Source organism: Blennius ocellaris (genome assembly GCF_963422515.1).
Source record: "Blennius ocellaris genome assembly, chromosome: 1".
NCBI lineage: Eukaryota > Metazoa > Chordata > Actinopteri > Blenniiformes > Blenniidae > Blennius > Blennius ocellaris.
In genome coordinates, this window is record NC_137650.1 from 20,898,840 (window position 1) to 20,925,078 (window position 26,239).

Genomic DNA, 26,239 nt, shown 5'->3' on the forward strand with positions numbered 1-26,239 from the left:
GGCAGGCAGCACTCTCCGGCTGGAATGGCCGCCTGTCTGTTTGCTTCTGTTGGTTTGTATTCATCACCCTGGCGGTTTGTAAATAGCCGTGTGGCCCCGGAGACAGCTCCACAGCGCTCATTTCTCGTTTGGCCATTTCCCCCGGACCCCTGCTATCCTGCTCAGTCTCCCAGCAGCTGCACGCAGTTTGCAGATCCTGCTGGAGCGAGAGCGCAGCACGAGCACCATCCCGGTCTCTCTCTCTCTCTGTCTCTCTCTCTCTCTCTCTCTGTCTCTCTCTCTCTCTCTCTCCCTCTCCCTCTCCCTCTCCCTCAGCCCAAGTCTACTTGAGCAGTTGGCAAGTTTTCCTCCAGAAGTGAACCGGGCGGGAGTCGATCGGGGCGAGCGGTTTTCCTCTCCTCCTCCATCCGGCAGGGTTTCCTTCGTTCGCGTCAACTTGGTTTTTTGACGCTGCAAATCTTGGCGATGACAGCCGCCGGACCACATCCCGTCGCCGTGCTCCTGCTCTGCCTCGTCTCCTCGGTGGGCTGCAATATGTTTGCATTCACCGAGGAGCCGTTTGACAGAGCCGGGAAATCGGACGGGTACTGTAGTCGGATTTTACGGGCTCAGAGCAATCGGAAGGAGGGCAACAACGAGTTTATGCTGCGCGTCGAGGGAGATCCGGAGAGCTACCAGCCAGGCAGCACATACAGAGGTTGGTGGCAGAGGTTTTTTTTTTTTTTTTTAAATCCTCTTCTTTAGTGGATTACGATGTCTGCACTATAATGTGCACATTGTCATTCACCGGGAATCTGTGCAAACTTGAAAATAAGTTTCCCCACAATCTACTTCTGATGCCCTTTTAAGTGAATGCGCACTGAAAGTCAACTGTGGGGAGCGAATAAAGAAATAACTGCATCTCCTTGTAGACAAGAGACCCTCCCATATTATTCGGGGAACAATAAGCTAAAACATTTCTCAAGAAGGCTGCCAGAGGTTTGATCTTCATAACTTGATCGTAACATTCTCATAGCTGATTTCATTGTATATTATTACGTGTCCTCATTCCCAATGACTATATAGTTTAAAAGTATATATTTCTTGAAAATGACATATATGGTTGCAAAAAAGAGGTGGGGGTGGGTAGGATGGTTAATTCCCAGCTCTGGAGCAAACTGAATCTGCTCCATCATCCCCGGGGTGAAGAGCACCATGTCTGGAGGGAAGCACCATATTTGCTTTGAGCTCCTATGTTTCTATCAAATTTTGTTTTTCTATGCAACAAAGAAAGCCATGGTTTTGTGTTTTGTATATTCTGGTTTTTAGTAACTTTTCTTACTTTTTTCATAAGAAAATTAACCAAATACAACTAAATTGTGTAGTACTGGCGCTGTAACAGCAACAAGAGCAACAATAATAATTCAAATGTAGTCATGTGTTTACATTTGAAGGGGCACAATGTGAAAATGCTCAAAAGCTTTATATTTTATTCTTTAAAAAAAACAACCCCAAACTCTCAATTAATTCTTGTCTGCTTTCTGTAACCTGTATGAAAAACGACCTGTTTAAAGTGAGTCTCTGATTTGTTTTGTTCTGAAGCGTTATTGTGAGCAGTGAATGGCCATGTGCCATCTGTTCTGTGAACTTGATTCCTTCATTGCCCTTCTGCTCCTTTCAACATTTTGCTTATTGCCATTACACAAAACAGTTTTACATGATTAAAGTGGCAACTTCATAAGTCAGAAGAGCGGAAACTAAAGTTGCAGACACCGTCAACCTTTCCTGAAGCAATACACACATAATCTATGTATGGGTGCATTGCCATGTTGGGACTGTCAGTATACAGACAAGAGTTGGGTAAAGGATTCTTTTCTAGATCTATCAGAACGTTCTGTGAGTAATTTGCAGATGCCACAACACCACTCTGGCACGTACTTCTTGAGAGTCACTTTTAGCTCCCTGTTCAGAGTGAGGATTATAATTCATCCATGTTAAGTGATGGATGCTCCCTTTTCTTTGTTTCCATTTAGTTACTCTGTCCGCAACTAGCCCCTCCTACTTCAGAGGGTTCACACTTATTGCCCTAAAGGAGGGCACCGAAGGAGACAAGGACGAGGACTACACTGGGAATTTCCAGGTAAGGTAGCAGCTAATGATTACACTGTTATAATATAGACCCCCCCCCCCCCCATTGTTTGAGACACTTTAAGAAAACCAATTCATCATGTGACAAATCATCATGTATTGCAATACATTTGGATATTAACAAAAGACAAGCTAATAACCCTGTTAACTACACCTGGTTTAACAGTAATGCCAATACTATCTATCGTCTGGAGTCCAGCATAAGCACTGTGCAGGATGCGCGAAGACAGAAAAGGAGATCCTGCTTCTACCGCCTTCCAGGCTTCACATATCCAAGTGTGATTATTCTCACCTCAGCTCCTCTAACAGGCTTGATATAGCATATGAAAAGAGCCGACCCTCAGCTCAGCTCCACACATCTGTGCTTCACCAGGCTGTCGAGGTGCAAGTGCGAAGACTTTAAGAAGCTGTACATTCATATGCAGGTATACATTTCATGTATGTAGGGGGTGTACAGTCAGACTGGTTTAAGGGCTAATTAGCATTTTACATAGGCAGTTCTAGGAGGAGTGCTGTAGGACGGTAGGAAAGGGAACAGAGGGGCAAGAGTATAAAGAAAAAAAGGGAATGCAAGGAAATTGGTGCTGCTACGCACATGTTATAATGGCCAAATATGTGAGGTCTTTGTAATTATAATGCTCTGTGTGTGTGTGTGTGTGTGTGTGTGTGTGTGTGTGTGTGTGGGTGTGAGAGAGAGAACAAGAGTGCAACAGAGAGTCATTAGACAGAGGAAAAATAATGAGCATGTAATAAATGATAGATTTATTACATTACTTCATTTCTAGTTTATGTATCTTGTAAACATATAATGCTGTGTGAATCACAAAAGGTAAAGTCCTTAGTTGTTAATTCAACATGTTCACAGTGTGGGACAGATTGTGAGGTGACAGCATTATGAAACTTTAACGGCATTCATAACCTTTAAATACCTCAGTGCTTACTGGTTCTTGTTGTCTTCCATTTTAGTTTATAACAGCCATTCAAAGTTTATTTCATCTGAGTCAAGGCTGCAGTGTCCATACATTTACTGCACTTATGTGGTGCATAAGAGCACAAACTGTTAAAATTGTTGAAAGTAGCTGGGCAAGTGCGGGACCCTCTATTAAAGATAGAGAGTAATACTGGGGCATAATGTACAAAGGTAAACCCAGTGTACTATATATACAGATGTATGGAATCAAGCTATCAAATCACATACAGACACCCAGTCTGAACCGAAGCCACATCCCTTTCCTGCTCGGTGCTTGAAATCATATGTTATGTTGGAGTATACCCTGTGAAGAAGCAGTTGTTAAATGGCTTTAAAAGCACGTGTGGCTTTCTTGTTTTCCAGACTCTTGTGAACCTGTCGGTTTCAGTTGCTTCCCACATAAAACCCTATTATTTTACTGAGTCCCTCCTGCAATTCACGACAAAGTTCGCACAGCAGTCCTCAGGCTGCTCTGATCACGGTTGCTGCCATGCTGTGGCGCTCTTTGTGAACCTGAGCTTTGAATGCGGAGGACATAAAAAACTGGACCATTTTATTTTTGTCTTGTGTGCACCTCACATCTCATTAACCAGCATTAACACCGGCCTTTTTCGTTCCCCATTTTTATTGGTCTTCGCAAATGATGTCATGCTGTTATTATTGAATGTCAGTCTCGAGCTTGCTCCTCAGCCATATGGCTGAGGGTGATGCGGCGTGAAAGGTGCTAAGTGTCAGGAGTAAAGAGGGGCAACCGTGCATCATTAGAATCCCACTCAGTCCCATTACTCCGCACTTGAATACACAGAAAATGTTCGGTAAAATAAAAAGATATGTAACCACTAACTTTTAGATGTTGGCTAAAAGTAAAAAAGGGAAGTGGGCATCTCATCACTTATGATGTGATTTATGTCAGGGTTTGAGAAGTCAGAGGTTCTCTGCATCGCTTTGGACAATCGCCTGTCTCATCGCAAGCAATATATGACAGCGTATCACACACAAACTGCTGCCCAAAGAGATCTTTTCATTATCACCTGCCCAGTGAGTCTTTTGTGTTTCATGCGTCTTATGTCGGGAAAGCACACAGACACACCATCCCTGTGCTCTGAAAGAACTCTGGGTGGACCAGCCTCCAGGCTGTGAAAGAAAAAAAGAGAGAGAAAGGAATCTGCAACAGAAGACGTCGGGCTTTATTTAACATACAGCTCATTTGAAATCTGCTGGTGTGCCCAATCTCAGCCGTCTCAGGACAGCTCCCCACTTGATGAAAAGCACTTTTATTGAGCTCACTGGGGAGGTCAGCTGCCACTGTGTGTGTATGTGTGTTTCTTTGGCAGGAGTGTAAACCAGCAGGGAATGCTGGCGATGTCCGACGGGACATTACTTCTCAGCAGGATGAGATTATAGGACAAGAAAAGGCAAATTGCTGTGTGTCTGTGTGATGAGACAAAGGGGGAAGTCATGATCTTACACTAGGGCAGCAAAGATGTTTTGACACTTGGATTGTATGCAAAATGCACCGATTATGCTTTCCTAGAGTGAGCCTGTTAATTAAGATTGATGTTTAATGTTATTATTTGAGTCTGACCAGCAGTGAGCGTTAAGGCTGATAAGCTGCAAAATCTGATGCATAAATCAAGAAAGACGATTTCACTTTTTCACTAGTGTGTCACATTTTGTTCTGTGTTATTTGACAATGGGTGTCAGGGTATGGTAAAAGACTTTCAAACTGGGGACTGAAAGGAGATCATAGGTCACTTTGGAGCAAATTGGTTTCTTCTTCTTGCAGCGGGTTTTCAATGCATTCCCATGAGACTTCACCGGCTTTACATGCGTTGTCGTCCAGTCAGGACAACCCAGGATGCCTGTTAGGAACCATGGGAACATGAAGAGGAGGGGGATAATCCATCAGACGGAGATCAGACTGCATACACATGAACTGCCTTCGCATGCGCACATGCACACACGCACACACTCAAATAAAGCTTTCTCTGACCCTTTTACTATCAGTAACCATAGCCTTGGAATTCATATCTTAACCTTAAAAATACTATGTTGTCATGTAGTTCCTAAAATTAGGTGAGAGCCTTCACAGATTTTGTATGCTCTCAATATTCGGACCCTACAAAGAGAGTGAAACAAGGGCACAGGCACACATGCCTGGACACACTTACACACAGACACAGACACTTGCAAAGAGAGCTCATTCATAACATAGCATGACAAAGGAAATTCTCTGCTGACAGCTTTATGGAGTGAGAAAGTTCCGTGCTTTCACTGGCCTGATGTCACTTCCTATCAAACGGATCCTTGGTCTCTGCACAGTGAATATTACATCGTTGGCTGTGCTCCCTCATGCAACCAGCTCAACTCATTTTCTGTCCAGTTAAAATCAATGAGATGCTGAGTATTTCAAGTGCACAGTAGAGAGTGGAGAGGGCAACATTCATTTGGGCTTTTCAGTTTGAATAAAACGAAATCTGGTGATTTTTAGAAAATACCGTCATGATTTTTGCATCTTGAAGTTAACGTACTTATTGAGCATCGGAAGGGAATTCAATTTTACCAAAGCTTTTTCTATTCAGTCCTGATGAGTTTGAGAATATATTCAAATGTTCAAATTATACATTTGGCGCCATGCTCCTTTTATTGTGACTTTATTCTAGTAATCGCTTCATCCTGACCAAGAAGTTGCAGCCCCTTTCAGTTAAACACAGAGTCCCGCTTGGAGCTCTGCTTCCATTGTATGATCAACCAGCCACTCCTCCCTCATTTTTACTTTCTTCTCAGGTGTGACTGCCTTTATTTCCCTTAGCTCTTCTATTCAAGAATGGCTCGGGGCTTTACAGTTCTCATGCACCGCATAAAGCAGTATGTCATAAGGAGTGTACTCAGTAGATATATAGTTGTCATAAAGTGAGCCATTTTGTTCACTAGTGTTTTCCTTTCAAAGATGGCCTGCATTTCCATAACATTAGCCAATTATTCAAGACAAACTTATTAAGTATTTGACTAGCACAAGTGCACTTCCAGAACTTATGTGGAGAATTTGGTTATTGTTAAGTATATCATAATAATGAGTATTTGGTCGAAGCTTTCAAAGAAATATAGAGCACCTCAAGTCATCACATTCCGAGAGACTTTCTTCTCACCTCTTGGCCCGGTCTCCCAGCTTTAATTACATTATAGCAATCCAAGCACTGTGTAGTAGAAATATTTGAGCTTTAAAAGGCAAACTATGACCTTTTCCTATTGGCAGGGGATCTTCTGTCTCAGGCGCAAGGAGAGACTTACTGTCCTCACAGGAACCGCACCACTCTCTTGTCCTGGGAAATAAACATGGAATTTGAATACTGCATAACTTCAACAGCAATCATTGACACCATTTAAATTAAAAAAAGAAAAGAAAAACTCCTCTGTGTGCACATTTATTGTTTTGTAGTAGATGTAGTCAATTTCTTCCAGGGAATTTCTTTGGGAAAAGTCAAGGTATTTTGTTACTGGCTTTGTGAAATCTGGCAACAAACCTGCTGCGAGTTTCCTCTGGTTTGACATTTCATAAAAGGCACTTGTCATAATCCCCCCAATTTCCTGCCCTCTTTCAACACCCTTTCAGCCCATTCAGGTGGAGGAAATGAACTTTTTCTCAATTAATACCGCATTGCTTTTGGCTCTAATCACAGTCAAATGAGTGATTTGCATGCCTCGTCTATCCACTCCAGCTCATTAAATCAAGGCTGCAACCAGGAATCAATTATATCGACAAAAATCGATTATGAAAATGTGTTGGCAACAAACTGCATGATTTATTATGCGTGTCATGTTATTATTGCTGCTGCAAACTGTGTGATTTATGTCACATGCACATAACTGAATGAAGTGTGCAAGTGCTAATGTGGAGTCAACTGTATTAAACAATAAAAAAAAAAGACCTTACCAGGGTTGGGTAAGTTACTATGAAGAAGTACATTAATACAGTTTCAAAATAATAAAGTAACTTGTGAGTTGCTTTCAAATGTCTCTTGTAATTAAGATATCTTAATAATGTACATTTAGTAATGATGCTGTGACACATTAGCGGAGGTTTCAGCACTACGCGGGTCACAATAAAATGGTGGTGCATACACATTGTTTTTTTCTATTTTTTTTCCATCAAAAGCAGTGGTGTTACTATGTGTTACTTCCAGCACTGGACACGACAGGAGGACAAATGTTCTGATGTTCTAGCTGGAATTTTCCTAAAGGCTGTTAACAACTCACAAGATGTATTATGAAGCTTAAATTAAGAAAACTGACAATGAACAGCATGAGAACACACGAGCTGGTGGAGCACAACAGCAGGATGTATCGTTATATAATCTCTCACATGTCCCATGCTGACATACGGAAACCTTTCAGTCTCTGGCAGTTCATCTTCTGCTGATGTCTTCATGATCCCATTGCAAATAACCGCAGATAACGGTGCTAGCAGGGAGTATATTATTGTTTGACATCATCATCGAGAAATCCAAAGCAACTGCTGTGTTTCCCTATATTTACTGTTCAATTATATATTTAATCAGTATCTACATTTTATTAACGATTAGAATAGACATGTACAGTATTTATGATTGTCTCCCTCAACAAAAAGAAAAACAAACGGACGACTTGAAGAGCCGTTGCATGACCCATACTGCAAATGGACTCGCCATGTTAATGTTTTTAAAGCTCGTATGAGATTACCAACATAATGGTTGTGATTCTGATAAGAAGATGCAGTGTTTTAGTTTTCCTCAACAAACCTGCCACAAACACATTCAGACAAATCTATGTTGGAAACACAGGTCGGTTCTTGAGCTTCTACACATCTCAGCGCCAGGTGAATGACAATGTTGTTTTACTAGTGACACACGATGTATAGAATGGAAGAACGGAGCGGCATGCCACTAGACTGGATTAATCACTGTTCTGGGTGAAACACCATAACCATCTTTATTGGGTTATGAACCTTGAAGACCAGAGCAGCTTGTGTCTGTATCCTCAGCACAGTGACAGTGATAGATTTTCATATGGACACACACCATAAAAACACCAGCTTCCATCTGGTTTCTCTCACTCAGAGGGAGTTGCTCCCACCTTTTTCTCTTGTGACCATTCAAAAAAGAAGTAAAAAAGAAAAAAGTCTTCGGACACATTCAGTATATCTTGTAGTTGTTAGCAGTTGCACCAAGGTTTGATTTCTCTAATAAAGAGTTTAACTTTGCTCAATTTAACCAAGACAAAAACGACAAATCCAAGTAAATCACAAGGAAAATATCTATATGAAACACCAGAAACACAATACTCAGTTTGTGACTTCATGAAAGGTTCACAAATCCTAAAATGAGATCAAGCCTCTGCTGTAACATACACTTACTCCCATTATCTGATGATAGTCACCAATCTATGAGACATCTCTGGTTGCAAACCAGTGCATTATTTCTGCTTTTGTTGGATAACCGTACAGTAAGGCATGATGTATGCAAATTAAATTCAACTTCTGCTGCTAATAATGTGTATAAGCTGGAGAGCTGACAAAGGGAACCAACTTGCCAAGAACAAAATCACATGTGCTATTTCTGGGTCCTTCAAAGGTGAGCATTTCTCAAGAGCATTCATTACTGATTTCCTGGTGTGTATGTGAATGTTTTCCAGATAATTGATGAGGAGGAAACACAGTACATGACCAACTGTCCACCTGCTGTGACAGAGAGCACGCCTCGCAGGCGGACCAGCATCCAAGTGTTTTGGACTGCGCCCCCGGGTGGCTCCGGCTGTGTTCTTATCAAGTATGTATACAGCAGCCTTTCTGAGAGAGGCAAGTCCTCAGCCCAGTGACTAACATACATGATACTCCGCTAATGGAAGATGACTGTTCGTTTGTACAACTGTGTCCTTTACTAGTAAGTAATTGTCTTGTAGATGTTTTCTTTTCTCTTCACTATTCTTGATACGAGATTCAATCTCGTCTACAAGTAGCATCTTGGAGTAAAAACAAAGTAACTATGGCTGAGTCATTTTAAAGCATACTTCATGCCTTAAATTGATCATTTTAGGCACGATTTGTCAGATTTATGATGTGTATGCATATATAAGAGGAATTGTTTGTTGAAAATTCTGTAAAAAAATACTATTATGAAATACTTAACATTTGGTTTTACTAGAGACTTGTAAAATGTGTTGCTGTTTATTTTTTGCAAATCTACAGAGGAATATTTCTGGTACACTCAGAATATAGAAATAGAAACAGAAAATCTATTGTGTTTTATGAACCTATTGTCTAATGGGGAAAAAAGTTTTCATATCATAGTTGTGACTGTAATATATCACAGCTTATTAGCTTTGTATGTACATGTAGTGTCATTGCACCTAAACATCCACTTTTAGCTGTTAGTAATGTTTTGGTGAAACATTTATTTCATTTTTTGATCTTTTTTTTTTTTAAATCATAACTTTTGAGTAGTGCTTTTTGAAAACTTATAATCTGCATGCATATATGCCTTTCCATTTATTGTAATACTTTTAACAGTATGCATGAAAGATTTTTAACTAACTTTAATGCTGTGTTGTTTTTTTAGTTTTTTTAAAGCACAGCTCATAATAGAGATTTAATCACATTATATCTCTGTGGGACTCTGAGCTCTGCTGCCAGAATACATCAAGTTCACAAGTGTAATGACACTGTATTTATTTATTGTTCCTCCCAGCGTAAGCACACTGAAATGTACAATATTCATCAAATCTTCTCTCTCATTCAGCTTCATAATATATTCATCAGCTCGATTCAATATATCGCTGACGGACACCAATCAATTTTGCTCTTAGGACTCCTCCGGGCTTGTGCGGATAAAGGAGGATAGTCATGTTAAGTTGAAGGCTGATCATAACAGAAATTGTGTACTCTATGGCAAAGATATATTGAACTAAAGGATGTGGAAAGAATCTCAGGGACCATCAGAGGGGTTTCGGATCAATGTATTATTTAACTGTTTATATACTTGATCTATTTCTCTTGAGCATAGTCAGAGCTCGGTTGTACTTTCTTACAATGCGGTGATAAAAAGATTGAATTTCTTAATAATGCACATTCCTATGTGACTCCTATACCAGGATGAGTCTCCGTTTTCTTTCCTCTCTTCTTCCTCATGGTCTGCCCTCCCAGAAATATGTGAAATTCCCTGTCCCCTGTCTGCCATTGTTGTTTTTTTTCCCATCTCTATCTCTCCTCTGTGTTTTCATCATCACTGGATGGTATTATCATAGCCTTTTTCACAGTGTTTCATGTTGTATGATACACTTGCTCTCCTCATACAGACCGGTGGGATGATGGCACAATTGTATTCAGGAAAGAGTGTGGATAAAGGGACAAGTTGAACAGTGCAAAAGAGCACACGCGCTCAAAAGAGACACTTAAGAGTGGAGAGATACGGCTCTAATACCAGCATACAAAGGACAGACAAGCTCACAATTTAAAAGCAATGCTTGTGACAGTGATAATTACGAACTGGCAATGGATATTTGTTCATCATCAGTTATAATGACAGCAAGGATTTATTATATCTGCTGCAATGCAACAAAATATTAATAAAGTCTCCCTCATAGAAGAAGCACATCTATTAAGAATAACAGAAAAGTACAGTTCTTTCCTCTCATAAAGAGAGGTCAGAGGGCTATACATCAATTTTCACAAGTTGTATTGTAAATGTGTCATTGACACATTTACAAACACGTATAAGTATAGCTTATAATCAACAGGACAGGAGCTCAGAAGGAACCAGCATAAAAAAATGATAAATGCTTTGTTATAGATTAGCTTAGAGAAGACAGTTTTATTGCCACCACAAGCAAGATCAATGTTTTATTCATATGAAGACATGCTCTGTCACTGTCAGTATACCTGCCTGTAAAACATCATTGTTATTAGAAAGCTCTGCTCATTAGGTTAGAAGTGTACGTGTGTGGCATGTGTGTGAGCTCCTGTTGCTTCTGTGACTCGTGTTGTCTCACAAATCTTGCTCCTCGTGAGTGGTTTGCTTCAGTATAATTGATGGGCCGCCGCTGTCTTTTAGATGGAAAGTCTGAGCTTGGTGGTTTGGTTTGGTCAAAGGTTGGTTCTTGATGACAGGGTCAGTCAAGGATGCTCGTTCAATCCCCTGAACAGATCTATTTTCAGTAGACTTATACGCTCAGTGAAAATTGTGCCTGGGTTTCCAGGCTTGTGTTCCTGCTGTGTACACTGCTCTTGGATCAAATGCAGGATATATGTTGAAGTCTTGCTACATGTAGTTGTATTTTGGGTGTATTCAATACACATGGATGTTGCCGTTTGGTGTGGATACACAACAATCACAATACCTCATGCACAGTCGGTAAAAAGACTCACATTCTTTACTTAAATAGGAGCGTAGGTTTGTATTGGTGCAAACAAAGACTTTGTGAAACGCAGAAGTAGTTATTCAACTCCTTTACTCAAGTTAAGGTAAGAAAGCTGAAGTCCTGGAATTTACCCAATCACAAAGCAAAGTATATGTTTTTAACTGTCATAGTAAAATATTCTTTTGAGGGATCTCAGTCCAAATTAAAGCTCTGGTTTTATTATGAGATAACATTCCATCAGTCAGTTTATTTTAGGGATCGGCGCAATGTTTTAGGAGAAAGCACCTTGCTCCAGTACAGTGGCTTTCAAAAGTATTCTATTCTATTCAATTCAATTCAATTCAATTCAATTTTGTTTGTATAGCTCAAAATACAACACAGTCATTTAAAGGCACTCTTACAGAGAAAATCCAGACAATTCCACACAAGCAAGCATAAGTGACAATGGAAAGAACAAAATCACTTTTAACAGGAACAAACCTGCAGAAACAGGCTCAGACGCACTGGGTTTCTGCTGTTCAATATAAAATACATTTACATTTGTGGTTGTAATATGACAAAATGTGGAAAAGTTCAAGGGGTATGAATACTTTTCAAATCCCTTTAGTGTCGAAGTGATGGGAGGGAAAATAAAGGAAAGTAACATGTCACCTCAAGAGCAATTAATGTGTTTGAAGACAGAAGAAAGGAAAGACTTGTCATTATTCAAAAGAAATGACAGTCAACAAATAATCGGACCAGGATGAAATTTTTACTGATTCGTTTTGAAACATACTGTTTCAGGTGTTTGATGCTACATACGAAATAAACAGTACGACAACACATCACTAAAATAGACTATGGTGTAAAACATGGCGAGTCCCAGATATATAACAGTTAAATGGGATGCATACAGATTTAACTCGTGTAACTTTATGTAACTGGCCTTGTTATTGTTTGCAATTATAAAATCCCTCAAATCTCTAACTGTCCTTTCTGTGTTTTGAAGCCAGTTTTAAAAATGTAAGGAAAGGAATGTGCAGACACATTCTTGAATCTTGAAATTTAGGGATGAGTTTAGATTAGTTACCCTTCCAGAGTGCAAAGTGATGCTTTTTGTCACTACCTTGTACCTGGTAAGTGAACACACTGTGGTATATTAGGTAAGCTAATCACTCCCAATGATAGTGATCGTTTTAATTTGTGACGGTGACAGCAGTGCTAAAAAAGCAGAAGCTGCAGTGCATCCTCATTGTTTTACACTGCGTTCATTAATAAATGAGCAGAGATAAACACCTCATGCAGGATTTGTTTGCCTCTGGGTGAACAATTCAAGGTAATGTTACTATCTGAGAACAAGACGGTAAATTGGCCACTGCCAAACAGCAGAAAGTTTATTTTGCACATTCATCAGTTGATTAGAAATACAGAACAGCAGCCTGCTAATGTGCCCTTACATATACAACTGATTACATATTCTAATCTTTATTCCTTTATTTTATCCTGATTGTTCTTCAGACACTATCTCACTATGTAATTCCAAAGCACAACACATCATATTTCACCAAGTAAGAATGTAATTAATCTAGTTAAGTAGTCTTAATCAAATACTGAACTTAATGACTAATTGAATGACAAAATCAGATATGACCTGTTAGTGTCCAATGTGGAAAAGTACAACTCCAATAAAGTGGTATTGTCACACTTCAATTGCCATGGCATTTTCAAAGTCCCACACAACCACGGTATGTCACATTCAAATATAATCTATATTTTGCAGTCACCACTGAAGTTGCTATTATCTGGTATCTTTTCATTTGTAGGTGGGAAGCAATTTATTTGTCATTTCCCTCTGGCTCGCATGTGGACGTTCGTGTGATGTGTTTTGATGGGCTGTCTGAGTGCATCAGTGGCCAGATGAATGTTACAACCGCATGCAGCTGTCAGAGCCTGTTTATCTCCATCAGCACAATGATAAGATGGATGAAAGAGGCCTTCAGGATGCTAAAACCGCAAGACCCATAAAGACTAAATGTACAAGGTAGCCAGTGGATAGTCCTGATATAGAACTAAACCGCGACCAGACCACTTTTTTTTTTTAAGGTGTTACACATTACATTACAGTAAGACTTTCACAGCCTGATGCCACACAGCAAATTCACAGTGTAAAACTTAGTGATCAGGGAGGTGATGACAAATATACTTGCTTTTCTGCTGACCCATTTTGTCCTCTTTGAGCTTGGAAAGTGGGGGCGGTTACACTCCCAACACAGTTGTTTGCTCTCAGGGTCATAGCCACATTGTGATTGTAAAAAGGCAGGGAAGAGACCTCTCAAACTTTACAGCATGATGCAATATGGCACTGACTCAAGAGAGTTACTGCTTGCGCCTGCTAAATGGACATGACTGAAGAACAACAAGAACAATTTAAATTCTGCTGTTCAAAGTGTCAAAGAGCTACACAAAATACCGACGTGTGCCACACCCACTTCATGAAGCACAGGTGGGTCATTAGAAATTTCCATAGCATCTCATTGGAAGTTTGCTATTAGTTTAGTTTAGTTTGGTTCAGCTTCTAAATTCTTTCTGTCATTGAGCAGAAGAAGCTAAAATAATTCATTTAATCTATTTGTAGTGGAAACAGATTGAACAAAATGAAAATGATTTAATTTTGGAGTGGAGCTGTAGCAGATACAGGGATTTGAGAAATTATTTTCTTCTTTTATTTTATCCAGCCACAGGAAGGAAATAACTTTTTTCCCTTAACCTTTTTTTCTGTTTACTAATTTCTCTCTCTCTCTCTCTCTCTCTCTCTCTCTCTCTCTCTCATAACACACACACACACACACACACACACACACACACACACACACACACACACACACACACACACACACACACACACACACATTTAAATCAGGGTAGTTTTGGGGTGATTGGGATCGGCAGTGGTGTGGATCCAGCAAAGTCAGATAGAATTTAAATTGGATGTTAAATAAGCATTACTCTGCTTGATTGTCTGGCCAGCCCAGGAAAGTGGGCAAGCAGTGAGGCAGAGTGTGCTCCTCTCTCTCGGGGAGATATTTGAAATTGGGGTGAGATTGAATTAAAGCATGAACAATTAGAGATGCGCCGGTGGTGTCTCTCACTCCGAGTCATTTCATCCGTGTTTTGTGAGGTCATTTTGGCCATACGTCATAATCACACCCAAATATACACTCAATTTACTCACTTCATTGATTAATTGTGACCATTACAATGTAATACGAGCTACTGTGTGTGTGTGTGTGTGTGTGTGTGTGTGTGTGTGTGTGTGTGTGTGTGTGTGTGTGTGTGTGTGTGTGTGTGTGTGTGTGTGTGTGTGTGTGTGTGTGTGTGTGTGTGTGAATTCATGGTGAAGAACAGGATGTCTTATGGTTATTTTTTATTTTTGGTAATTTGTACTTTGATTGTGTATTTTGTGGTTAACAACTCCTTTATAACAAACCTGGATTCTGTTTCTCAGCTTTGTTAATCGATAATATGGTGAAAAGCAAAAGAGGACCATTCAACTTAAAATTTCTCACATTATGTCAAAATTATTAGGAGATCATTATTTTTCATAATGCTCACCTGTTCTTCTTATTGTAAGAATCTGTTTGTCTACAGAGAAAGGAAATATAACCCGCTGAGAGTGTTTCTGTTTGAAATGGAAGTTTTGAAGTGATTACCTGGTTGGTGGGACTTTTATGCTCTCTGTTCTTTTGTTAGTTGCCTTGCTTTTTTTTCCAGACCTTCAAATTACTTTTAAAAGGTAAATACGCTTGACAAATACTAAGAGAGCTGACAGTACCATATTACTGCCTGGTTATTGCTGTCATTCATCACATGAATATGGATCGCACACATTCTCTTTCTCAAACGAATCAATAAATATACATAACAGGACTCGTGCAGGAACAACAATTTCTTGCACATTTGAACAAGCAAGCAGTATCCCCGTTAAATGATGACTGTTGACCTTAACAGCACAATGTTTTCTTCCTGCACTTTCACCCTAACATGCACACCTGTGTCTATGCTCGTCCAATCAATGCCAGATCTCCAGAGGAGATTCCTTAACATTTGGCAGACATGTTCACTTTTAATTCCCATGTGAACTGATTACATTGTGGTGGGGAAAGGTCAGTCTCATATTTGACATTAAATGTGTCATATTTCTGTGTATGCAAAATCTCATAGAAATATATTCCTATTAATCGCAGATGTTCACGCACACTCATTGCATAACTCATCAGGATTTGGTGGCGGTCAAGCAACAATGTTACTGTGACATTGTGTTTTGTACAGTTTTCATGCATGTGAAAACATTAGACCTATTTATTTGAATGTGCATATACAATAGAACATGGGCAGTAAGGTAGTATGTTTTTTTTTTTTTGAGAGTGAGTTGAGAGTGGCTGATACAAATCTATAAACTTAACAAATGAAGAATCTCATTGTATTCGAAATATGTTTTTCAGAGTTCGCAAATTACTCTAAATTGCCCATTGGTGTATGTGAACTCTTTACAGCAATGTGGATTTTTTTCAAGACCATATTATGTAGTTCCAAATCTTATTTCCATGATTGTCCTGATCCTCAACTGCCCTCTTCTATAGAACGAGTTTGACAAAACTGACAGCTTCATCATAAGTGAGTGCAAATGGATCAATTTCACTGTCCTGTAATATCTTACAAGCAGAAAATGAATTCGTATATGACACTTAAAGGGCACACATTGAGATATAAAGATGAATGTGTTGATGAAAGTGTAGCATTCACCAGAAGTAAAACAATCAATAACCCATCACTACTCTTAAGAGAGCTTTGTGATTTTCTTTATTAGGTCTATTGTTTGTCAGTTGATAATACTGTCAGACATGGATACAGGTATAACATTCTTTGTAACATCTTAAATACGCATGTTTTGTTTTTTTAAAAAGCTGGTCCAATTTATCAATTCCCCACAGAATTGTCTGGAAATTTAAATGTGAATGTTCAGCATTTGTTGATTCGAGTTTATATTTGACTGATGTGAATCAACCTTGAATTGGCCTGAATATGATGTACAATTTCTGATATATCAGAGATCACTTCACTCACTGGTGAGCTGACTCTAACACTCCAGGATAAATAGAAACCAAAGCATCCAGCTGGATTAGAAGTTACTCCTGTGCCTCAGTTCAGCACGTCCTGGTTGGGGTTTATCTCCCTGGTAACCCTCTTGCAGCCATGGCTCTTGTAAAGACTGGTGTATGTGAGGAAGTGAGATCCGAGAAGAATTGTTGTTGTTTTCTCAAGTCTGTTGGCCTCTGAAATTGTTTGTTTGTGACTGATTTACATGTCAAGGCTGCTCTCAGACCTCTTCTCTACCAAGCCCTTGAACAAGCTCTTGAGACAGCTCAATCTGGAGTTTTCTTTGCCAGGCCTCACATTTAGGCAACATCACTGTCGGCCTGTCAATCACTTCCTGCTAATGTAGTGCTTGGGCCACGATGCAGGACAGCATATCTCTGCATTTCTGTGAATTTCCTGAGGGAATGTCTTAAGTGCTGTAATTACTCTTAATGGAACTTTTTCTCTTGTTCAGTATTTTCATTCAGCTTTTCAGCCCGTCATTTTGCCGTATGTATGTTAATGGTGATGCATGCTTTTTGTGGCCTTTGTATGCTGAACTGAAAGCCCACCGTCTGAATGGCGGCTTGGTTCTTTTTAGATTTCCCTGTATGCTCATAGACCTGCTTTCAGGAGTATACTGGAAAAACAAGACGATGATTATGAATAACTTTGCACCTGTTACATCTGCCGCCATCCCCGGCTCAGAATCTTATTATCTTGAAAACAACTTTTGTGTGTTGCCTTTGATTATCTTCTTTTAAACTGTCAAAGTGTCACAATTGGTTTGAAGATAATATTTACTTTTTCCCTTTTGTGTCACTGACTCTCACCCTCTCCCTTAATGTCTACATTTGCTTTTTACTACACCACCAACAAACTTTCCGATCACTGAATTTCTCACTTTCTATCTCTCTGTGAAGGGCCAGCATAGTGCAAAAAAGAATAATCTATTTCCAGGATGAAGGATCACTCACCAAGCGGATGTGTGAGAAAGGTAGGTTTCCTTTATTGACACGGAATAAATAATTTACCATGAATTTCTTGTTCCTTCCATCTCCCTGCTGGTACTCGATTTCACTCCCCGCTGATATTCTCTTTTTTTTTATTCTTCTTCTTCTCAATTTTATTTCATTCTTGATTTTAGTGCGGGGACATTCCTGTCAGCTGTTATACTCTGGCATGTGAATGATTGTAAATGAGTATGACCCCCTAGCTGTGCATGGCATTGGATGCCACACTGAGCAACAGATCAAAAGAACTGCGCTGAACATCTTCTCTTTTTCTCATGCCCTTCCTCCCTTTTGGCTTCCCACTTTCTTTAACTACCTATTTCCTGTATGATGGGCACCACTCTCGTCTTCTTCTTATACTAATGAGCAATCTCTCTTCATGTATCTCACAGTTTTCCTGTTTTTCCTCCCTGGCTCTTTTTTTTTTCTTTCTCATTTCTCTGCAGAATCCTTGTATGGAGATCCTACAGAGAAACCGCTGCTCAATTGTTGTGCGTGTGGAACAGCAAAGTACAGAGTCACATTCTACGGAAACTGGTCTGAGAAGATCCATCCCAAAGACTATCCCCGTAAGCAACAATCACCTGCCGTCCATTTTTGTCTGTCAATTTCTGTCATACGCCTTTCTCTTCTTCACTGGCAGGAACAGAAGATACATAAACTCAAAGACTGCTTGAAAATGTCTGTGTGATATACTGAACCCATTCTTTAGCATGTACAGTACTTTCTCACTAGCAACCTCTGTTTGAGCAACTTTTGTTAAAATCTTTTTGCACTGCAGTTGAGAAATTCTTTTTAACAGATGACATTGACATTTTGAACATATTTGAAGATATAATATAAGAAGAATTAATGTTCTTTCATAATAGCCATGATAGACTGGGACATTTAAACCCGTACAGTATATTCTGTTATTAGTTCTAGGATTTGCTCACAAAATACAGAATGTAGGCAGACTTGTGTTACAGCATTGATTTCAGCACGGGAACCAGTAAAACTCCATTATGGGCACGTTTTAGCTCTGTGGTTTATCCCTTCCACGTGGCTCTCAGAAGTGATGTGGGTGGTGAGCTACAGTACAATGGATGGGTGTGATGTGCATATAACCTTGAGCCACACTATCAGGATGTGAATGGACTTAAAGATTACACTGCCTCTCTTGTCTAAATCAGCCTGTCGCCAGTCAGATCAATATACTGATTAGAGTGGAATAAGATAAACCCTGAGATCGAAAGTAGCCTTAATTCACTGTCTTATGCAGCGAACAGCTTCTATGTGACTCAATCTCCCCCACATACAGTCGAAAGACTCACACCTGGCAGAAGGATCAACTTTAAAAGAGGATAGGGCAAGCCATGTGGCTTCTGTTATATCCCAACTCCTGGGATTATATACATCTTGATTTCTCCTTGCACAAAGTCATTTTCTGGGTAAGTAGCTGGTGAAACATGTCAGCTATCACAATATTATTCACTCTGTACAATACACCACCGACAATCTGTACATATTTTCTTCACTTGATCTGTATTTTCTTGGTCCTGTTTAAAGTACTTTTTTTTTTTTCTTCTTTTTTTTAATGCAAACCGTACTGAAATATTACACAGTGTATTGCCATGAGCAGTAGACCACCGTGCTTGCACATACCCACACACTAAAAAAAATTCAATGTAAAACGGGCCAATGAGACTGTTTTTTTATGTACTGCTGAGATGATAACCTTGACAGTTCTATTTTCTTTCTCCTTTTCGTCCCCATTGTCAGTCATGCAACAATGCATGGCTATTCAGCCCAAGCAATGGCAGCTCACTTGGAAGCTGGGAGTACATTGTGGCAGAGACTGGCCTGGTTGTCAACAAACACTTCTGATGGGATTAGCCCAAAAACGAAAAAGAGACTGAGAATGAAAGAACAAGGCATACAGCTATACAGAGTCCTCCTTCAAGAGAATATAAACCATCATATTGGCTTTGCTACCTAAGGCACGCACTGTATTGAATTACAGTATATACGCACATAAGAACAACATCTACTCACAATCATGTATATTCTTTGTTAAATAACTGTTGTCTTCCTCTTGGCTTAAACACTTTATAACATAGATTACAATTGATTCGCATTGCTGTACCTTCATAAATCTGAAAAGGTTTTTCAAGATTCAATGATCCAAAAGTTTCTGGATGCTACAGCTGCATTTTCATTTTCTTACTTTATTATGCTTTTAAGCCAAAAAAATCCACATAAGAATTTTCCTGTTTTATTAGCCTGCTTAATACTTAATAATCCGTATAAATAGGCAGCGATTTTATACATTGGAAATGTTGTTTTTTTTTGGAATCACACCATCCATTAGCTTTCCATTATTTTCAGATGAGGTTGTTCAAGGATAAAACAAAGAATTTATAGCCTATGTATAAAACTGTCAGACACAGATCAATGTTTTTTGGCAAGGGAATTGCTCATGTCATTCCTGATTTTGGGTCCAACAACGTTTTAGTTGCTGGTGGCTTGAAAGTGCAAACACGAGCATTGTTCCTTCAAAACAAGAAGGTGAATAGTTTAAAACTAGTGTCCATATTGGCCTTCCTGTGTGGACTTTGCATGGTTTTCTCAGCTTGCATGGATTTTAGGGAGTTTTTCTCACACATGTAAAGACATATTTGTTAGGTTGATTGGTGATCCCATAAAAACGAAGGCAAACCTTTCATTTTTCAGGAAGCTGATGTACTCTCAGAGCACTTTGAGGACATACCACAAAATATCAATAAAGAACATTTGCCTTTGTGCATTTCTGATATTAGTAGTACGAAAGTCCAAATCGTGTCTGTTTTTAAGATGTGATGCGTAAATTAGTTCAGTAGTGATACTGCTGTTATAGTGGTATGACTTGCAGACTGTATTCTAGCTTTATTGTCCATATCAGTAGTTTTATATTTGAGACTCACCCCTGATATCATCCAATGTGTCGTCAGTCCATACGGATGTCGGGTTCTCTCCATTTTCTTCACGTTTTTATTGTATTGTTCTCTGTTCTCTGCACATGTTTGTGTAGTTTCATTACAAAATCAAGCAACAGCGCCGTCACGTGGCCCAGCATCCTAAACATGTCGTTGTCAGTGTGTTGCAGTATAAACGCACTCCTTTTTTTTAATGGATTAGGTGTTATCACGTGGAACGTTGTCGTGTAAACGGGGCATAAATCCACTGCCTTATACTTTAAGTAAATATCACAGGATCGTGAATGCGATGCTAGTTAATTAGTGGTGAATTCAGGATACACCCTGGCCTGTGCTCCTGTCTTTCTCAGGGCAAACAGAGTGACAGACAGTCACACACACTCACACAGGGAATTTAGTGTCACTAATTAACCTAAAATGCATGTCTTTGCTGCCATTACAAAAATACTGACACGGTCCAAGTCTTTTATTTGGTTCTTTGAAATTATGTTCAAAACCAATCAAACAGCGGCTATAAAAAAAAAGAACATTTTTTTTTTTTTTTTTTAAGCAAGTTACTAATAGAATTATGTAATGGCTAAAATTAGGTAAATGTCATCATTCTTTAAGAACTTGGTAAAAGCTCATGGGTACAGCATGGTAGTTTGTGTTCAAACTGCAGCTTCTTTTCCTTTGATGTGAAGACAGCCATTTCAGCCATAAAACACTTCCAGCACAAACATTAGTGAAGTGTTTTAATACAGTATTGATCTGCTGCTAATTTAGGTAGGAAATGGGCTTAAATGACATTTTAAAAATCATGTAAGCAACATGAAGCTCATTGTCCTGAATTAACCAGCCAAGGGCAGTTTGAGTCCAATTTAATTAAGTCACTCGGCTGGCTGGAAGTGTGTAATCATCTTAAAATGAGGAAAGGATCCCTTTTGTCATGTCTCCAGTTTAACATCACCAAAGAGAAAAAAGTGAACCGTGAACCATGGTGCACTGAAAAAAGTAGAAACACTAAACAAAAACATTTCAGGATCCGTGGATTAAAGAATTCTCCAAACACACAAATAAAATTATGATAAATGTGGATCATAACATGTTGAGCTCTTCCCCCCTGATGCAAAGTCACAAAGTGACATCCAGAATGGCAAAGTAGATGCTTTATTAATGGCATGAAGATGAAAATAGAGCCTTTGACCTGCATGAGGTCACCTCACCCAGATTTAATAGGTACTGTTAAGGTGTGCAGCCCAATTGTGAAGTTGACAGGATTCAATTACATGGTACAGCATTAATCTTTCAGCTGACAAGCTCTCAGAAGATAGAAATAGGTGACCAGTTCTTTCATCTGTGATGCATTGTGTGCTGATCAGACAAGCTAGACCATTATCATGCTTTTATCTGAATGCAGCTGAATGTCATCTCACTGCATGTGCACCTAGGAAGGGGCATATATGATAGCAGAAAACATGATAGGAGGATGCAAGATCATAACAGCCGACCAAGGTTGTTGTTGATAGCAGACCACTGAGTGCACTGAGATTGTAAAGATATTAGAAAATGACCCGTAAACATGGGCATAATGCCTGTCAATCACAGATGAACTGTGTTACTCTGTTTTTAAAGTGGGATACTGTCAGGTTTGAGCTTCTTCTGTCCCAATAAAACTACCACTAATACATCTGTGGACATTAATAATCCCATAGATGTAAGATACTTGGTTTTGGTAGAGTCCAACATACTTGGGCCCACACACACTCTTGTCTTGAGCCACTTTGTTAACAAGCATGAAATGTAAGAAATTGATCAGCATTAACATCACTTGAATTTTGCCTCAAGATGGAAAAAAAATCCTCATTGAAATGAGAATGTTGAAACTTAGCATAACATTTACTGAGATGCTTTTTTGTCTGGATTTACAGGCCGTGCAAATCACTGGTCGGCCATCATTGGTGCCTCTCACTCTAAGAACTATGTGCTATGGGAATACGGCGGTATTTCCAGCGACGGAGTGAAACAAGTAGCTGAGCTGGGCTCCCCGGTCAAGATGGAGGAGGAGATCAGACAAAGGGTAAGAGAGTCCTGAGAGAAGGTGATTAAAAAGAAATAAGCACGCACGGAACACTGTCTTTTAATTCAGTTGTTCTTGTATGATGACAATGAAGTATTCTATTCTATTCTATTCTATTCTATTCTATTCTATTCTATTCTATTCTATTCTATTCCAATCTGTCATTACTATTACCGCTTGGTTTTGAGAATATTTTGTCTTAGCAAAAGCTGGTGAAAGATGAGTTGTGTAACACAGTAGTGGCTGTGAATTTAATGTATGATGAACAGCTTTGACATTGTTGTCCAGATTGATTAGTACTTTCAAGCATCTGGGCTATTCTTAGCTTGCCTCTACATCACCTATGTACTTTAATGGTAGTGCTGCTGCTGGAACTGGCTTGTAAAGTAAAAGAAAAGGTTAGAAGTAACTCCCCCAGGTGTGTCATTAAAACATATATATACATATTTTAAGGGCATTTAGAGAGCGAGAGGAAATGTGACAATAGAGTAGGAAAATGTCAAGCAATAAATGGTAAGACCACCCAGAAATCAGACAGTGGGTTCGCTGCTGACACACATAATGTGCCGTACCACTCGGCTATCAGGTCACCCAGACCAGTTAATCTTTGATCACACAGTGCAGTCTGATATGACTCAGGAGGAGTTAGGAAAGAAATGAGAGGTAGCTGTATTGTCTGTCATCAGCCATGTCTCACCTACGGTGCCCAAAGGAAATTTACTTTAGTTTCACCTTTAAATAACTTTTTAAAGCTTTGCCTCTCACTTTATTGCAATAAATCATAATTTTACACAATTTTCGCACCCCACTCCTTAAATCCTTCTTACCTCCTTGGCTGCAGTTCTCTTTAATATTTCAACACACACACACACACACACACACACACACACACACACACACACACACACACACACACACACACACACACACACACACACACACACACACACACACACACACACACATATATATATATCACACATATATATATATACATACACACATATATATATATTATTTTTTGTATCTTCATGGCTGTTTTCTGAGTCCTAGAATCACCCATGCTGGCAGAGCAGATGGACCTGCAGAGTGCTTATTGTTAGCTAATATCGAAGGCCTGAAGTTGGAGCAGATAATGAGAGCATAGTGTGAGCAATGGGGTCTCCGTGTCTTTGCTCCTTTCCTACTGCTTTTACAGCAGATTCTTTTTTGGTATTATTGTCAGCCTGAATCATTATGTGTGATTCCTCTGAGCTTCGGGGCAAGAGTAAAAAGGTCTTAGATTTGATTGACCAATGCAGTAAATGTGCTGCAAAAAAAAAATCTATCAGTGATTTGTAAATGAGCATGATTCTGTTTGCAGTTTACCTACAGTGATTACACATGAAATTGCTATTAATTTACTTACATGAGATTGAGTATGTTCATGTGCTATAGCCAATCAGTTGTTTTCTATAGGTGAGCTGTGAGTATGCACTGGAAAATTATAGGGCTGCACACTATATGGAACAAAGATTGAATGAGAAGAAATGAGGCAAATTTACCACCAAGCATGATCATTTCATCATCAGACGTGGCATGGCAGAAAAGCCCAACAGAGAACTGGTATTGGTTGATATGTGAAAGTGGGGTGATAATTACACATTCAATCAATATAAACCCTGATTGGTCTGAGCCAAGCCAGTCGCATGCTGAATAAGGCCATGAATAATCAACATTTTAGATCCTCCGTGTACGGGTTGAGCATAGCCATTTTCATATATCATCCTAAGTGTTGTACTGTCTACATGCTCAGGTGCACTTATAGTGTGCCATTGATGTGGATGAACATTATTTTGACCCTCTGAGGCACCCCAGTTTGCTGTGGATGATTTTCATAGTTCTTTGATTACAAGGATCTACAAAAATGTTTTGCTCCCAAGTTCACATGTTCAGTGTTTCCACTTTTCCACAACTCCTGAAACATGGAGTGTCTGTCGATGTCCTTGAGGTAGTGAGGCTGGGTGAAGGAGCCTCTCTCCTTTGAGCCATGCAGCGCTTCTTGGTAAACGCTGACACAAACAGAAAGCTGATTCGCTTTTGTGTCAGGTGAGGCGTCAGCGGGGAGAAGCTAGCGATGAATGCAAAATTGATATTCATAGCCAGGCTTCACTCCAGCCAAGGGGTGCACTGATCAGAGTGTTCATACAAAGTTTCATTTGCAGAGCCAAGCAGGCATGCAGACCACGCAAACATCTGCACACACACCATTTCCCCTATGGCTATCCTTGTGGGGACATTCATTGACTTTTATACATTCCTTGGCTCCTTACGTCAACCTTAACCATCAAAACTAAGTGCCAAGCCCAAAATGCTTGTCCAACCATGACTTATATACAAGCCAAAGCTTAACCTTAAAACCACACGTCAACCATCAAATGGTCCTTTGAAGAAGTGTGACAAATTAAAAACTGGTCAATGATCTAAAATTGAAAGTGGTCCTTACAAAGATAGTGCATTGCAGTTGGCGTCGTCACTCAGCCTTCTTTATCATGCTCATGTCAACTCAGAGTACGATGGCTTTATTTCCATCCGACTTTGCTCCCGTTCCAGAGATAGAAATAATGTGTGCTCGACATTTGTTTCGCCTGCCTATCAGATCTGAGGTGGAAACAGTTTCTACAGGCCTTGTCTTTTGGGAATAGACACGTCCTAAGACATTTTTTTTGAACTGCAATACAAACAACAGTGCTGTATTTTTTTTGTCTGGTTTATCTTATGGAAAAAATGTTGGTCTGTGAAAAAGACAGCTTAGTTTTAGTATATCAAAGTTAAAAATAGATATGCTTTATATAAAATTGGTCAAGTTTGCGAGATTGGACAATGTTTTTTTTCTCTTGTATATCCCTCCTTAAATCTCTCAGCAGATGTAGCTCCACATATATATTGTACTATTGATAAATTCCCATATAGAAATGAACTGCACAGAGTGGATGACAAGGTATCTCGATCCGATTCATGCAGTTTGTGATGTTAAACAGGTGACATGTTTTATATCCACATGCAGCAGTTTCAGGATGTGACTTACAGAATGGAAAAGCCCCCCCCCCCCCCCCCCCCCCCCCCCCTTTCCCCCCAGATAGGACTTCCTGACTGTAAACAGATGTGTAAAACTGCTCAGTTTGCCAAGTACAAATGCTCTTATCAGAGAACTTGGCAGCGCAGGGATGCCGCATGGGTCCATCGCTGTTGTCCCTCCTTTCATGTTTGAGGTGATTTGTATATGCATTCAGTCATTACAGAATCCCAGTGTGTCACTAATGAGAAGTTTAATGAGACTCTCTCCATGGACCAGCGACCAGGGCCCAGGCCTCAGACGGATTATGAAATCTCCCATTTCCGCTCGCAGCATGGGGTGTTTTTCATTATTGCACAGTACAGACGCTCATGGAATCCTCTATTATCATGAGCTCTGCAGCTGTGCCACGAAGCAGCGGCAGCACCACTCAGGCAAAAGCCAAAAAGAGACATTACAGACTAATGACAGAAAATACAGATCCGTGTCACTTGATTCAGCTCTGTTCCTAAGTACATTGTTTATGTTTGTTCAAATCTTTTTGTGGAACATTTA

General features: G+C 39.6%; 1 protein-coding gene across 1 annotated transcript in view; it reads left to right on the forward strand.

Moving 5' to 3' along the window:
• Positions 1-465: 465 nt before the first annotated feature.
• The window catches only part of spon1a (spondin 1a), a gene marked incomplete at its 5' end in the record, with an annotated part of 70,771 nt that continues 44,997 nt past the window's right edge, over positions 466-26,239 (forward strand). Inside the window, 6 exons of the mRNA XM_080500331.1 lie at positions 466-697; positions 2,013-2,119; positions 8,768-8,901; positions 17,527-17,600; positions 18,063-18,185; positions 22,481-22,629. Coding sequence (XP_080356457.1) covers positions 466-697; positions 2,013-2,119; positions 8,768-8,901; positions 17,527-17,600; positions 18,063-18,185; positions 22,481-22,629 — 819 coding nt within the window. The remainder of the gene's footprint in view (positions 698-2,012; positions 2,120-8,767; positions 8,902-17,526; positions 17,601-18,062; positions 18,186-22,480; positions 22,630-26,239) is intronic.